At 35.9% G+C, this 18165-nt stretch overlaps 1 protein-coding gene across 1 annotated transcript in view; it reads right to left on the reverse strand.

Annotated features, from left to right (window-relative positions):
* The window catches only part of TBC1D5 (TBC1 domain family member 5), a 411864-nt gene that overhangs the window by 324294 nt on the left and 69405 nt on the right, over window positions 1-18165 (reverse strand). Inside the window, exon 2 of the mRNA XM_082840369.1 lies at window positions 17523-17654. Within this exon, the coding sequence (XP_082696495.1) occupies window positions 17523-17619 (97 nt within the window). The 5' untranslated portion in view covers window positions 17620-17654. The remainder of the gene's footprint in view (window positions 1-17522; window positions 17655-18165) is intronic.

An 18165-nucleotide genomic window follows, 5' to 3' on the forward strand; every position in this document is an offset into this window, starting at 1 on the left:
ACAACATAAAAAATTGGAAGTTATATTAAAGTATATAAATCAACCCTGAGAAATTTTAAAGTATGATACTATTATCCCTACCACCTTTTAATAATGAAGGAAAATAAAGTAAATCACTATATAGGATTTATTAATACTAAGTGCTTCTGGTATTGAAGAAACATGCTTACCTTTTTAAAAGGTATTGTGAGGTTTGTGATTCTTCTGTGCACATCTGAAAACATTACTGACAGTTTTACTGCTGTCTCTCCACACTCAATTATTTTAAAAGACAAGATTTTTGAAATTATCATTATGAAAATCTGTTCATAGTACAGCAGTAGCAGTTACTCTGAAAAATGGCAGAGCAGGGAAATCCAGAGCTCCATCCCTCCACAAAAGCAACTAGTAAGCTGGCAAAAACTGTTAAGAATTAGCTTTTGCAGAACTCTGAAATCTAGTTCAAAACTGATAACAAACGGGAAAGATGAATGAATAAAGAAGCTGCTGCATGGTGGGAGCCTGCAGCAGGTTGCTAAGCCAGAGTGAGCTACGGACTTTGTTCAGTATGAAACGTAGTTAAATGTTTCAACCTGTCTGGGCGCTCCCTGAAGAACCAGTGCAAACACCTGCCTTTGTCTGGCCAATTCTAGTGATCCCAGGGCTGGGGCAGCTTCCCTGGTAGCATTTGCTAAAAGCAGTGAAAGCCAAAACTATTGGCTACGGCAGGCTAGTGCTAGAAATAACAGTCACGACAAATAATAGACAAACCAAGTAGCCTGGGAAGGAAAAGGTTGGGAAAGGAGGTATGTGGTGGAGTGAGGGGTTTTGAAAGTTACCTGTATACAAGGGAATCGAGAGCGTGAGACACCCACTCAGAAAGGGCCTGAAAAGACCCTAAACGTTCACTCCTGACTGAACTTCATGGTTCACACAAGCAGGACGTAAAGGCTAAGGCAAGGCTGTAAGTAGCCTGGTCAAGCAATGAGGGTGCGCCTGCCTTAACACAGACCCAACACACAAAGTCTAAGACAGCGCTGTTTCCTTCTTCTTTTCCTGGCTCCTGGTATTTAAGGAAACTCTGGCAAAACGGTAGCTGACCACTGATGTAACAGACCAGACAGAGCAGAGACTTCAATGGTTATACACAACAAAGACTTTATATATATTTATTTATACACACACAGACTTTATAATAGTTTATAAAAGACACTAAAACAATAACAACCCACAACTACCAGAAACAACAAACCCCAAGGAGGAGGGGAAGAATCTAATTTCCAAAGTTGGCACACTATAATATTCAAAATAATCCAGTTTTCAACAAAAAATTAAGAGAAACAAGAAACAATGCAAAGAAACAAGAAAGTATGGCCCATTCACAGAAAAAAAAATTAACAGGAAACGTCCCTGAGGAAGCCCAGGCATTGCACTTACTAGACAAAGACTTTAAACCAACTGTCACAAATATGTTCAAACAGATAAAGGAAACCATGAACAAAGAACTAAAGAACACCAGGGGAACAATGTCTAAACAAACTATATCAATAAAAAGATAGATATTACGGGCTTCCCTGGTGGCACAGTGGTTGAGAGTCAGCCTGCCAATGCAGGGGACACGGGTTTGTGCCCCGGTCTGGGAAGATCCCACATGCCGCGGAGCGGCTGGACCCGTGAGCCATGGCCGCTGAGCCTGCGCGTCCGGAGGCTCAACGGGAGAGGCCACAACAGTGAGAGGCCCAAGTACCGTTAAAAAAAAAAAAAAAAAAAAGATAGCTATTACAAACAGAAACAAAATAGCAAAATAGCAATTCTGTAGCTGAAAAATTACAACAAATAAAATTAAAATCCACTGGAGGCATTCAACAGCAGATTTGAGCACGCAGAAGAAATCAGCACAGTCGAATATGTCCAATGAGATTATTTAGTCTAAGGGGAAGAAAAAGAACAAGGAGAAGAACAGAGCAGAGATAAATAAAACAGAGAATAGAAAAACAACAGAGAATCAATGAAACAGAAAGTAGGTTCTATGAAAAGAACAAAATTGACAAACCTTTAGCTAGACTGACATGGGGGAAAAAACACTTTACTAAAATAAGAAATGAAAGTGGGGACTTTACTACAGATCTTACAGAAACAAATAGGATTATACAAAATACTACAAACAACCGTTCACTGACAAATTTGATAATCTAAATGAAATGGACAGATTCCTAGAAACACACAAATTGCCAAAACTGCATCAAGAAGAAAAAGAAAATCTGAACAGACCTGTAAGAAGTAAAGAGATTGGGTAAATAATTAAAAAACTCCCAACAAAAAGTCTAGGATCAGATGGCTTCACTAGTAATTCCACCAAATATTAATAATAATTAATACCAATCCTTCTCAAACTCTTCTAAAAACTAGGAGGGAGCACTTACCTACAAAGCCAGTATTACAGGAAAACTATAGACCAATATCCCATATCAATATAGCTACAAAAATAAATTCTCAACAAAATAATAGCAGACTGAATCCAGCTGCATTTTAAGAAATTAAACATCATGACCAAGAGGGGTTTACCCCAGGAATGCAAAGATGGCTCAAGTATATGAATATCAATCAATGTAACACACCATATTCATAAAATGAAGGAAAAAACAACATGATCATCTCAATGCAGAAAAAGCATTTGACAAAATCCAACATCCTTTCTTGATTAAAAACACTGAACAAACTAGGAACGGAAGGGAACTTTCTCAACATAAAAAAGGGCATTTATGAAAAACTCATATCTAACATCAGTCAATGGTGAAAGACTGAAAGCTTTCTTCCCAAAATCACAAACGAGACACCAGTTCTATTCAGCACTTCACTAGAAGTTCTAGCCAGTGTAATTAGACAAGAAAAACAAAAGCTATTCAAATTGAAAAGGGAGGAGTAAAAAAATCACTATTAGAAGCTGACATGACCTGATATAGAGAAAATAGTAAAGAATCCACACACACAAAAACACTAGCTAATAAATGAATTCAGCACAGTTGCAGGATACAAGATCAACATATGAAAATCAGTGTATTTCTTTACACTAAGCATAGTTGCAATCCAGCTAAATTCAGTAAGTATATTAAGGAGTCAGAATAAAAGAGTCTCTTTGACAGGAGCCTCCTCTAAATTCCTGTGAAGAAACTTTTGGTTTACCAGTCCCAATGCTATGAAACTGTTTTTAGGATACTCTATTTGTGGAAAATTTTGGAAAAAATAACATCCTACCACTCTCTGTCTCACTTCCATTATATACATTTATTTTAATAACATAGTAATACTTATTCTAAAACAAGGGTCAACAAATTACAGCCCATAGGCCAAACTGGTCAACCTCCTGTTAGGTAATGTTTTATTGAAACACATTCCCAGGCATTTGTTTACATACTGTTTCTGACTGCTCTCAGGCTGAAATGGCATGGCCTGCAAACCTGAAGTATTTACTATCCGGCCCTTTAAGAAAAAAATTTGACAACCTCAGTTCTGAAAAATAATCTAGTATAAAAACCGACCTCAGATTCACATCTGACAGGTATATCAAGATTTCTCTTTTACCTTGTCAATTATAAGTAACCACTCTATTCAAAATCAAAGAAAAACTCCAAAAGTATGGCTGAGTTAATGTTCAAATGATTATGAAAGTATTTCCAATCCAGAGCCAAGGACTGGTCATACAAAAAAGGGCTTTGCTCATTAATTAAAGAGAGAATGCTTTTAAAAAAAATGTTAGATGACTGATTATCTATCCAAGTCTAGTTTTAACTGTTCTCTGATTATCTGATGTAGTTCTAAGCTCAAAGGTTTTTGCTTCCCCTGCAGTACCCTGCATGGGACAAAGCTGTGCTTAATGCATGTTACTTTGATTTCATAAAGTATATAAAAAATCAGAAGAGTTAAGTAACTTTCACTGGGAAGGAAAAAATGACATTTTTACTTTTCCTTTTTTATATTATTTTCATGAAGAGTCCAACTCTTTGCCCATTGCCTGTTGAAACTGGCCCAAATGCTATGACACTGCAAAACTGAGATCATATAAACTGGTTTTTCTGGACACTTGATTTTGCCCATGTTAGAGGAATATAACTGAATAACACACTCACTTAAAATTCTATTACAAATAAGCATACTTTCTCTACTGCCCCTGTGATAATGCCACGATCCCATTTGTATAAACTCTTACTCACTGAAAGTATAATAAATATTTGTCGATTATAAATGAATGAATGAACGGATGAATGAATAAATAAATAAATAAAGTTATATGAAGGATTAGATCAGTAGTAGGTAATGTTGATGGGAAAGACTATCCACCCAAATATTAGATTACAAGAGGATTTGGCCTGTTTCATGAGTGAGACAGAGAACTATTATAAACTAAAAAGGTTTGAGAGATGTTGTAAGAAGGGAGTGTAGCACACTTTTAAAAAAATAATGTGTCCTTTCAAGAACCCCTAGTCTTGAGTATTCTGTATATTTCAAATAAACTAAGCAGGTGTTTTATATTAAACTGGCATGATGAATGAAGGGGAAATGTATGGTGCCACTTGAAAAAAAGTAAAAATCAGTGGATGAGGAACCCTAGTATCTTTTATTTTTAATTAATAAATCTTATTTTGAGAGTTGTTTTGGGTTAAAAAAAAAAACTGAGCAGAAAGTACAGAGTTCCTACGTATTCCCCATCCCTCACATTCATAGCTTCCCCTAGTATTCACATCTTGCATTAATGTGGTACATTTGTTACACTGATGCATCAATGGTGATACAATATTATTAATTAAAGTTTATAATTTACATTAGGATTTACTCTTTGTGTTGTACATTGTAGGGGTTTTGACAAATGCCTAATGACATGTATCCACAATTACAGTATCATACAGAACAGTGTCAGTGCCCTAAAGATCCTCTGTGCTCTACCTATTCATCCCTCCCTCCACCCTCACCCCTGGCAACCCCTGATCTTTTTACTGTCTTCATAGTGTTGCCTCTTCCAGAATGTTATATAGTTGGAATCATACAGTATATAATAACCTTTACAGATTGGCTTCTTTCACTTAGTAATATGCATCTAAGGCTTCTCCTTGTTCTTCTGTGACCTAATAGCTCATTTATTTTTATCACTGAATACGTATATACAATTCCACTGTATATACATATCACTTTGCTTATCCATTCACCTATTGAAGGTCATCTTGGTTGCTTCCAAGTTTTGGCAATTACGAATAAAACTGCTATGAACACTGTGTGCTGGTTTACGTTTAGACTTAAGTTTTCAATTCATTTGGGCAAACACCAAGGAGTGCAACTGCGGATCACATGGTAAGAGTACGTTCAGCTTTGTAAGAAGAAGTCAAACTGTCTTACCAAGTGGCTGCACCAATCTGTATGCTCACTAGCAGTGAACGGGGGCTCCTGCTGGCTCCACATCCTCGCTGGCATTTGGCCTCGTGCCCTGGATCTTAGTCAGCCCAACAGATGTGTAGTGGTATCTCATTTTAATTTGCAATTTCCTGATGACCTATGACGTTGAGCATCTTCTCCTATGCTTATCTGTGTATCTTGTTTGGTAAAATTTCTGCTCACGTATTTTGCTCATTTTTTAACTGACTGGGTTGTTTTCTTATTCCTGGGTTATTACAGTTCTTTGTATATCTTAGATACCAGTCTTTTATCAGATAACTTTTATAAAGATTTTTCTCCCAGTCTCTGGCTTGTCTTTCATTCCCTTATAGTTTTAATTCTAATGAAATCCAACTTATCAATTTTTTCTTTCACTGATCATGCTTTTTGGTTTTGAAACTAAAATGTTATCACCAAACCCAAGGTCATGAAGATTTTCTCCTATGTCATCTTCTGGAAATTTTATAGTTTTGCATTTTACATTTAGGTTGATGATCCATTTTGAGTTGTTTTTGAAAGGCATAAAATCAACGTCTAGATTTCTTCCCCCCCACCCCCATGGAGATATCTAACTGGTCCAGCTCCATTTGTTGAAAACACTATCCCTTTTTCCACTGAATTGCCTTTGCTCCTTTGTCAGTATCACTTAAAACTATATTTGCATGGGTCTATTTCTGGGCTCTCTAGTCTGAAGTCAGATATTGTCAGTCTTCGAATTTTGTTCTCCTTCAATGTTATATTGTCTATTCTGGGTTGGTCTTGGACTTTAATAGAGAAATCCTGTGTAGTCACACTGGAAACTGATTGAACAAGCAGAGACCAGGTTGTGAAGTCTTTTTAGAACTTTCTTTAAAACTTCACTTAATCCAAAAAACAAACAAAAACAAAAAACAACAACAACAAAAAAACACAGGCTGCTCATAAAGGCACTTCTGAGTTGCTTATAACCCTGACATGCAGTGAATTAATCTTCAGACCTAACATAAAATAAACACTTTAAGGGCACATTATGTTGTTTCAAGAAGGTTGGGGGGAATTCATTGGCGGCCCAGTGGTTAGGACTTGGCATTTTCACTGCCATGGCCCAGGTTCAATCCCTGGTCAGGGAACTAAGATCCTCATGGCATGGCAAAAAAAAAAAAAAAAAAAAACAACATCGGGGCAATTTCTTACTTACAAGATAGAGAACTAAGAATGAAGACAACATACAGGCAAGATTTGGAAGAGAGCAATTAACTTCTTGCATTTGGCCTTCTTTGAGAAAGCAAATCAATGTCTTATTTTAAAATCTGTTACATTTTAAAGAACAAGTATTTAAATAATCAGATTCTGGTTACTCTTCTAATATTCTATAATATAGGCTAAGGAATCAATAGACAAATATATTTAAAAGTCAAGATGGAATTTAGAGACGAGGTATAATAAGAATCAGATGAGGGCCAAATAAGAACTGCTTGCTGTAGTATATGTAGCAGCTAATAAAAGCAGTAGTTTACCCATGCAAAACTCAAAATGCTATTTAAAGAATCACCTAAGCTAATTTTCTACTATTGCTAAGTAGACTGTTCTAGTAAATGACTCTATTCTGACTCATCTGACCTATGAACACCCTGATAGACTGAATTCAGAATTTAGGGTGCAAAAGGAGAGCCAATGACGGATTGCTGTGTAAACATTCACGAGCACTGAAAAACTAAATATACTCCTATGAACCTCTTTCCTAGAAATGTGAGATATAGTTAATTTTTCAAAGTCTAGATTCGCTAAGCTTCTTGCATTTGACATTTAAATATTTACTACCTAATTACTCTTCTGCCGGTTTTTTTTACTCCCAACTTTAAGAATTTTTGTCATTAACGAAAGAAGGAAAGGAAAGAAGATAAAAACAGTAGAAACTCAAATCAATCAAATTAGGCAAAAAGACTGTCAAACTAATTTTTTAAATTACAGTATTGAACTATCTGGATTGCATTTATCTCCCTTCTACATAAAATCACCACTTGATTACATGACAGTAAATCTTGCTCTTGTGTTTATGGAGAACTGCAGATCTTATTATGACTGGGTTGACCATCCATCTCCTTCTGCTTACTCTGCATATCTAGAAACAGAAACATAACCATTTATTCCTCCCTGGATCTTCTGATCTCAATGTATAGAGTAGGCCGGGTGGAAGAAGAGCATTTTTTCATTGGCTATAAAAGTGAACTCTTGGGTAAGAAATGGGCAGAAATAGAAACACAGATGTAGAGAGCAAACGTATGGACACCAAGGGGGGAAAGTGGCAGGGGGCAGGTAGCTGTGTAATGAATTGGGAGACTGGGATTGACATGTATATACTAATATGTATAAAATGGATAACTAATAAGAACCTGCTGTATAAAAAAATAAATAAAATTAAATTAAAAAAAAAATAGAAAACAAAAGCCGAACTGAGAATTAAAACATTTTTGCTTCCTACCTTTCCTATATGCCACACCATTCTGTTCCTCTCTATTAGCGTGACTAATTATTTTAACTATTAATTAACTTAGAATAATGATGACAATAATAGTAATTTAACTATTAATGATTTTAACTATTTTATGATATTCAAAAAAGTGGAATATTATTGCAGTATTAAGCAAAAACCAGATAAAACTGAACACTTAAAATTTTCGATGATCTATGTTCTCTTATTTTTAAATGGTAATTAAAAGTTTCCGATACTATTTACACAATGATAAATAGGATATATACATATTGGTAAGTGCCCAAAAGGTATTTGTTTTATTTACACTCTTGCACACTTTGCTTTCTGGCTTTGTACTTTCCCTTCCATCACTTTATATCTAGTAGCAATTCCGCAAAATCACTCGGTCCATTAAAAGTTTCTTTCTTTCTGCTATAAGGAGCCAAGAATGCATTATTACATTTTTCTATGTGAGGTATGCTATTAAATAATAGCTTGTACACTAATTAAAGCAAATGTAATTGTGAGAACACATTGACATTGTTAAAGTAAATTACTCAATTTAACAGTTTCATTTCAAGTGACCTTAATTGTATTAATTGTGATACTAGCTAATTAAATTGAAGAGCATTAAATATATTGTTCTAATATGTCCTAAAGGAGCAAATTTTCCATCACATCAGCAAAAGAAAAATAATGATTATATGGACTCCCCCCCCCCACCCCAAAGTCTCCTACACACATGTACACACAATGGGTCAAGCAGAAAAGGTCTCACCAGACTGCATTTATCATTACTATTTTAATATTGGTAGCAGGGCATAAAACAGACCACATAGAAGTAACTGATCTTTAGATAAATGGTTAATTTTAGGACATTCTTTATGTCAGGTTAAACAGAAATTACTTCATCATTACAAAGAGTTAAAATATTGAAAAAAATTGGAGTGAGGAAACAAAGATTGGTATAGAGGACTGCAATATGAAAATAAACGTTAAAATACTCCAACTCTATGTAAATCAGATGTTACTTATTAAATGCTTAGTATATCAAGTCATAAGGATACATAGTAAAAAATAGTTATGGCCCTTATTCTTGAGAAGAAACTTAATAGCACAAGAGAGTTACATGTCACTTCCATGTAACTGACATATCACCTTCTCAGATAACAACATAGATGCTAAATAACTCTCAGTCTTTAAAATACAATCTACACTGGCTTACAAAATCCCCAGCATTTGGCCCCTGCCTGCTAGGCCCATCCTGTGCCATTCCATGTCACCCACAATGCTCCAGCCAACGTGATCTTCCTTCAGTTCCTTGAATAGGATGAGCCTATTCCTATCCTAGGAACTTCCTCCGTATGAACTCTTTCCTTTTTCTAGACTGGTGTTTCTTTCATTCTGCCTATCTGTCTGTCCATCTGTCTCCCTCTTTCTGTCACCACCTTTGCGTGCCTGGCTCATCTGTCATTCACATGCAACTGACGTATCACCTTGTCAGAGAGATCTTCCCTGACAATCTAAAGTACGCACACAGACGCTCATTGTAACACTACCTTATCTTGATTCTTACCTAGCCTTTATCATTCTCTGCTATTTTTTTCCTCATTTTTGTACTTTTCATTTTTTTTTTTTTTTTTTTTTTTTGCTGTCTCTCTCATGCTAAAATGTGAATTTCATTGAAAGAGAGCACCTGGACTATTTGTTTAATAGCCTATCCCCAGATACTAGATGATCAATGAATATTTTTGAATGAATGAATAAACGTCAGGTCTGTGACCCACAGCCCCCTTCTGTGATTAAATATCGTGCCTTTATGGTCTCTATTCATTTATTAAGTGTGACTGAAATTTCTTAACCATCATGCCAACATGTCTGATTGAAAATCTGTAAGTTCAACAAAACAGATCTATTCACAAGTCTAATTAAAGATTTAAATTGATAGCAGTGTTCTAAGCTTGGTCAAAATCAGTCATACTCTATTCTGCTGTCCTTTCTGGCCCTACTGATGCACTAGCAGAAAACAACTAATATAAATCTTTGATAAGAAATCCACTGTAGGTCACTGCACCTAAATGGGTTTATGTTTTTCTAAGGTTTTAAGATAATACTGTCACTCTGCATCACCTCTATAGCTCAGTTATGCCTAGACCCAACCCAAACAAACCACCATCACACAGCTTCTCATTTTTGGTGATCCAAGAATATTATAAGGCTGACTAAGCATGGTGGAAAAAATATCTCAAGGTATGGCTATTCCTTTGCAGATAACTTTGCCCAAGGGGGTAGTGGTGACGGCTCTTGCAGGGCTACTGTTTCTGTCTGCCACCAGAGCAAGCAGTGAGGTCTCCTTTGCTCCTAAAGACATGGGAAATGAAAAAAATCCCAGTACAACTAAAATAACTCTTCACACAACCCCAACTCTAAAGGAACTGAAAAGGGGCCTCTCCATTAAGTAAATACTAGGAATTGCCACACCAACAGAAAACTTCAAATAAAACTAAAAACTGGATTCAATTAATGAGAAATAGGCAACACAATAAAAAAAGATCAGAATTCAGACCAGAAGACTTTTTTTTTTATTTCAAGAGTACATTTTACCAACAGTGAGTTTCATTTTTACCATTAAAATGTCTAACTTGCTAAATCTCAATCCACTGTGAGAGCACGAATACATAAAATCCATATATAGTCATCTAAATCTAACATTAAAGAGTAACTTGAAACTCCCTCGCCATTTGCATGTTTACGACTGATATTTCACCACTACCTTTTCATGTTAATTCCATCTACTCAAGTCAGCTAGTGAGTGATATCTTGAAAATGCCTTACCACTAATTACAGATCATCAGTACTCTTCCCATCACCGAATCATAGATTTTTCTCCTTTTATAGTCTTTAACCTATGCAATTTTGAAGCAGTGACCACCTTGGACCTACTTGGAAGCTCTCACATCTGTAGCTTCTTTAATTTTGACCCTCCTTTATCTTTCCCCAACTTTGACTGCTTTAAAATACTGCTCTCTCTATCCAATTTCTAATCATGGAGAATTCTGACCAATCAATCCTCAGTTCTTTTCTCTTTCTTTGAATTTCTCACCTGTCTCATACCGTGAACTGATATCTCTGGAGGATGACTTTCAGATCTCTAACTCATGGCCTTTCAGACTGAAGTCTCTCATTTCCCACTTTCTTTCGGACAGTGTAATTTAGAGGAACAGGGCATGGCATGTTCTCTGCTCTTTGATGTAACTTCTACCTATTGTCACACCACGTAACAAAATCCGTCTTTAAGGAGACATTTTAAAAAACATCCATTTAAAAAAAATCCTTTTTACTGTCATTTAAGAACTTCCAAGTCGCTCTACCATTTATTTAACAATCTTCATCTTCAACAAAGCCACCATTTTCCTTAATGACTTAATAGCCTTACAGTTTTTCATCTATCTAAACTGCCATTTTCCTCCATATGTAGAGAGAATTTTTCATTAAGATGATACTTTTTACAAAACGACACAGACAGTAAAAAGATCAGTGGTTGCCAGGGGTTGAGGGGCATGGGATGGGGAAGATGAACAGGCAGAGCACAGAGAATTCTGGGAAAATACTCTGTATGACACTATAATGACAGGTACACGTCATTATACATTCGTCTGAACTCATAGAACGTCCACCACCAAGAGTGAATCCTAATGTAAACTACAGAGTTTGGGTGATTATCATGTGTCAGTGTAGGCTCAACAGTTGTCACAAATGTACCACTCTGGTGGGAGATATAGATAATGGGGAGGCTGTGCCTATATGGGAACCAGAGGCTATATGGGAAATCTGTACCTTCCTCTTAATTTTGCTGTGAACCTAAAACTGCTCTAAAAAAATAAAGTGTTTAAAATTAAAAAAAAAAAAAGATTTCAAACCAAAATCTATTCAAATCGACGTAGATCCAACTTATTACACAGAGCTAATGAAGGTACTGAGCTGGTTTATTGGATACCACTAGACAATGTTCCAACGAATTAACATAGTTATCAAAGACTTACATACTGTTCCCATGTCCCCTTTATGACTCCCATCACCATGCTACTCTATGCTTCATCTCTCCTAACTCAATCCCTTCCAAAACTTTCTACTCTGCCCTCTTATAAGCCCCTTCCATAACAGCAAACTTCTTTATATTCTCAAACTATCAATGAATTCTTCTGCCATCAACTTCCTTGTCTACATACTCCCCTGAGAAAACTACTGCCTGCTTTTTTTTCTATTACTATCTTTTTTTAGCTGTGTTGGGTCTTCGTTGCTGTGCAGGCTTTCTCTAGTTGTGGTGAGTGGAGGCTACTCTTCATTGAGGTGCGTGGGCTTCTCATTGCTGTGGATTCTCTTGCTGCGGAACACGGGTTCTAGGCGTGCGGGCTGCAGTAGTTGCAGCACGCAGGCTCAGTAGTTGCGGCACGTGGGCTCTAGGGCACGCAGGCTTCAGCAGTTGCAGCATGCAGGCTCAGTAACTGCGGCACTTGGGCTCTAGGGCGTGCAGGCTTTGCAGCATGCAGGCTCAGCAGTTGCGGCACACAGGCTCTAGGGCACACGGGGTTCAGTAGTTGCAGCATGCAGGCTCAGTAGTTGTGGCACTCAGGCTTAGTTGCCCCATGGCATGTGGGATCTTCCCAGACCAGGGATCGAACCCGTGTCCCCTGCATTGGCAGGTGGATTCTTAACCACCATGCCACCAGGTAAGTCCAACCACTGCCTGCTTTTGATTGTGGCTAAATCCTAGGTGCTGAATTCTGCTAGACATAATCACACACGTTTATAAGCTTGTATCACCTATAAATTATGATGTCTAATATCACCTTGGCCCCCAAGATTATATATTCTTTTTCAACTCAATCTAACCTTTGTTGCTCTCTCTTCAAATGCTTCATTCTGTCACTCACTATCAGCAAATTATCTCACCCTAACATATCAAGAAAGAGAAATATCAATGATATTTCACTGAACCCTCTGCCATCAAACAAATGAACTTACTGCATTACCTAAACAAATGAACTTACTGCATTACCTAAACATCTGTTCTCCATCCTTCCTCTCCTTCTCTCTCCACGAATCCCTCCATCTTGGCTCTAGATTGCATCTGAAACCAAGCAGAGCCCTGCCACTGCCCTGTTCCAAGTACAAAGGCCCCTCCACACCCCCTAGCTCTTGTTTACAGAAGAGCTGAAGTCTCCCAAGCTTCCCTGAGTCACAGAAGAGCAGGCTCAAGAAGTCAATGATTAAGACAATAGAGGCACAGAATCCTTCAGTGTCTGATGCACATTCCTGAGTTGTTTTACAGATACTGTAACTGCCACCAGAGGGAAAACGCTAACTGCATGATGACCAGACTGTAGCCATGACATAAGCTGTTCCACATTGAGCAGTACGGAATGTATGGCTAGCACAATTCCAAGAACTGGCCTTAAGACAGTGGGATTAACACTATTGCTCATCATAATCTGTATCTTTGTGGGCATCAAAATAATTGTGGCTTTTTCTCCCCATATATGTAAGCAGGCAACTAAAATTGTCAGCAAAGAGATGCTACAGACCCATGTCGACATCTTCCACTCTAAGAATATGGCACCCTGTGTCAGCATGAAGAAGTTACAGAAGATGGACCTTCGCCCATAATCCCACAGAAATGGAATGATGTCTGACAGCGGTGATTTGTAAGCAAATTTTTGCAGGCAGTTTGTTGCAGGAAGTAGCTCTCTGCAGGAGGCCACTTTTGTCCTGTCACTTTAGCAAGGCTATATTTTAACTAACCTCCGGCCCAAGCACACCTTTCAAATCTTTTTGATCACACAGTACTTTGCCTAACCTGTTGATTCTTTCCATAGATCAAAGAAGTAGAATTGAAGAATGAGTAATTAACAGATGACCGGATCTCTTCCCCAGCTCCCCCTTCAGTAATCTCGCAATCAAACTGTGTGAACAAAATAGCATCTAAAGAAAGATCACACCGCTCAATGCTCTGTGGTGACCTAAATGAGAAGGAAATCCAAAAAAAGAGGGGATATACGTATGCGTATAGCTGATTCACTTTGCTGCACAGTATAAACTAACACAATATTGTAAAGGAACCATACACCAATAAAAATTTTAAAAAAGAAAGATCATTTTTTGGATCTTCCCAAAAAACGGAGAGGAGTCGACAAGCCTGCACACAATGGGAGATGGCTACAAATCTGACCTCCTATCTCAATGAGTAACTGAGATTATTTCCCCTCTTTCCTTTTAAAAACTTTCATGGCCAACCAGAATCTTCGGAATTGGTTGTGGGACAGGAGTCCGCGTTCTCCCCAGATTGCCGGCTCTCTGATTAATGTGACCTTTCCGTTCTTAATCAGCACTTGTCACACAAGTGCTGACTTTTCGAGCAGTGAGCAGCCAAACCTGAGTTCAGTGACACTTCTACTAACTGGAAAAACCGTACTAAAGATCATAATAGAACAGTGTCATTTATCACATCAACTTCAGTAAACTAATTGCATTACCACCAATTTATTCATCAGTAAAGCCACGCACCCCCTTCCAGTCATAAAACTCTATGATATAGTATCAGAAAGAAAGGAAGATTGGGACAAAAAAGTACAAGAGACAAAAATGGAGTAGGCAGGATATTCTGAATGTCTTGGATTTTTCTTAAGTAGGTTACTGAATATTTTATACATGAGCTAGAAAGAAACCTTTGAAACAGATATTTTATAAAAAGGCATTACATTAAGTAATTATCTGAATACTATGAAAGCTGTAAGAAGGCATATACAATTGAAGCTAAAAACTCTGGCTACATGTAACAAAATGCTATTCTCAAAAGAGACCTAATAGAGGAAAATGTTCTTTCATCATGAGCAAGATTCCAAGCTCTTGTAAGACTGGAAAACAATTAGTAATTCAGAGAATACTATTTTATTAATAGGTTAAGTTTCCCTAGATCTTGATATTGTTTTTTTCCAGTTTAAAATAAAATAATTACTTTTTCATTTAATCCTTGAAAGTTCCATGCTAAGAATGAATAATCATGAGTAGCTGAACAAAACAGTTTTACTTTTTTTTATGGCTGCAGTTGAATTACAGGTAACTTGTCAATTATTAACTAATACCCGCTGATCAAAGATCTTGGAATTTAAGGTGGTTAATTTTTGTATATGACCAAATGCAATAGAGTACAGCATACTTTCTATGCTGCTTTCTATTTCAGAAAGAAATTAAAGCAGTTAAAAGTTAATTCACATGGAAAATGCGCCCTAAGATTTTGCATATATATATCTAAACAGTTCTTTTTTCTGCCCTTACCCACTTTCCTCAAACATCCATGAAAGTAAACCAATGATATGTAATTTTCTCTCTATCATACCTATGATGTGTCTATTTTTGCTAATCCTTTCCAGAATACTCAGAATCATTTAACTCAGTAATGTACTGTTTTTCTATAAATGTTAAAAATTCAGATTTGAGAAATTAAAGATTTATTTGTTTACTTATGGAATATACAACAGGAAATTTTAAAAAATCAATCAGAAAAACAGGACTTCTACACAGGGAAACCACTGATTAAGTCCAATGTCTTGACTACTTACAAAATGAGTCATTCAGTTGTGTAAAAGGCTTCAAATACGTGGAGAACCCCAAGAAAGACATATATTAAAATAAACCAACATACTAAAAAGGTGGTGATTTTTCAAGTAAATATGACAACCCCATTAAAATGCAACACACGGTTTTCTGCAAAAAGAAAACCTAAGATGAAATGTATGCTTTATATAAAATATTTACATATACAATGCACAAAACCCACTACGGTTAGTAACCTTTACGGCTTTGAAGAACTAGATATTTACATATCTTTCTTCTGCATGTGCGTGCGTGTATGTGTGTTTTGTATATATTTTTAACAGTTGACAGCTGTTTTAGAGCATACAGAGATGCCAAGCTGAATGAGGGTCTTGATTACTTCAAGATTAGCTATCTAAAGTTTCTATTCATTTTAAGTGTTGTTAGTTGGAAGAGTCATTAGTCACTTCCTTGTCTTATAGAACATCAGCATACATTTACATTGTTAATGAACATTTGGGGTAAATGAATTAATGGCACTTTTAAACATCAATTCAGTCCTAATAACTTTGTATGTCATAGAAATGTTGGCTAGGATATAAACGAAAAGCCTTTTCAGTAAAGGTAACTCCTCATTCCTACAAACAATAAAGGATAAAATTAATTTAAAATGTTTTTTAACCGGTTTAAAAAAAAAGAACCTCAATATTTAATGAACTAGTCCAGAGAAAAATAGGCACTTAAGGAAAAAACAAAACAACAACAAAAAAAAAACCTATGTTCTAAAATAAGCATATAAACCAGAACATTTTGGTGAAAATATTTCATATACTGATAACACAAAAATATATTCACTTTTAAAATATCCACTTATCAAAGCGCTTGCAGAATAATTTGACTTATTTCATTATGAGTACTTCTTATAGGTATGACATTTAAGAAAAAACATCACTAGGGAGGATTATATCATTCTTACCACTGAAATTCTTTAAAGGCTGAAATTAGACATAAATAATTTTTTCATATTATCAAAACCTTAAACAGCAGTTTAAATAAAAGCAAATATAAAAATAAAATCACGAAAATAAGTTGCATGCTATTTTCATTAAAAACAACAAGGGTATTTGTATGATGTGGAAGGTATTAAAGATGCACTAAAAACATAAACACACTCCATAAACTCAATAGCATGTATACTACAGAAATAACTACTTAAGGTATCAATTTCTTTTTTAATTCCCCAAATAAGAGTTAATGGCAGACCTTTATTTACATCAATACAGAAAAAAATCATATTTGAAGTATGTAAAATATATGTGAATGACTGACTAATTATAATTTCTTAAAATAGATCTTATAATCCTGATATATGTATTGAATGAAAAATTACAAATAGTTACTTGAGTCAATGAATCAACTTTAGCAAATATTTAGTGAATTAGTTGAAATAAGGAAAAGGCGTCAAGAATGCTCACAAACTCATTGTTTCCTTCTAAGATACTATGTTATCACTAATACTGAGAAAATAATACAAAGCTCTGATACATATACATTTAATACATTTTTATAGGGCAGACCCCGAATACAGTTGATGTTTTAACAACTTCACTACACAGAGCTTTAAAAGTAAAACACAAATCCCAATTATTAAAAAAAAAAACAAAAAAAGAATAATCAGGCAAGTGCCTGTAATAATCTCAACTTGAAGGAAAAAAAAAAATCCCTGCAAAAAATCAACACCAAGAGCTTAGACTTCTTTAAAAGATGTTTGAGAAAAGGCCATTTTGCATTTCAACATTCTTATACTAAAGCAATAAACTGTTTATGATTTTTTTAAAAAAGAATCACAGTGCATTAAACACTTAGCTATAGCTAATGCGTCTGTCTATAATTAAAAGTTGACGTTTTGTGGAATCCATCAGTGTCAGAGCACTCCATATCTATCCAGGGAAATGTTCTTAAAGCTCTCCCGCTCAGCCTCTCTAGAGAATGACACACAAGGCAGGCAGAGCTAGCTGGAGACCCTCTGCCATGTTTCCCAGTAATCTCAAAATTATCTGCATACAAAACTCACCTCCAGGCTTGTGTGAGTAACTCAACAAGGGGTCAATGCCCACTTCTTGTTCTTCTGGCTGCAGAGGATGTCTTGTTTCAGATAAGGAATGATACATTGTGAGAACTGGACAATGTCACCAAGAGTGACCACCTGGGAGATGAAAAATATGGAGAAAAATGATAAATTTTTTTCTGCTATGACTGGGAATAAATGCAAAATGGAAAATGATTAAATGAGCATTACAAACATTAACAAATTTTCCACAGGCTCCAGGGACTGTTACTACACATTGGTAGGCATATATATAAAAGAAGTGAAAAAGTGGCACAAGATTTTCATTTCAACAATTTCTTCCCAAATCTGGACTTCACTGGTAACCTCTACCTCAACATTCAGTTACATTTATTTTCAGTAAACTTCTACACAAAAAGCTGAATTGTAAGTTAAATCACTGTCACATTTATAATATCCTTCATTTTACTGCCAAAATAATACACATTTACTATAGGAACTTTCAAAATATAGAAAATATAGCTAACTGAAATCATTTGTAATTATATTAGCTAAAAACACCACTGTTAACATTTCAGTTTATTATATGTATTCTTTCTGGGCATTTAAAATACATATAGTTTAATGTGATCCACCATGCTAAGTATAC

This window comes from Leucopleurus acutus (genome assembly GCF_964270905.1).
Source record: "Leucopleurus acutus genome assembly, chromosome: 5".
NCBI classification, from domain to species: Eukaryota; Metazoa; Chordata; class Mammalia; order Artiodactyla; family Delphinidae; genus Leucopleurus; species Leucopleurus acutus.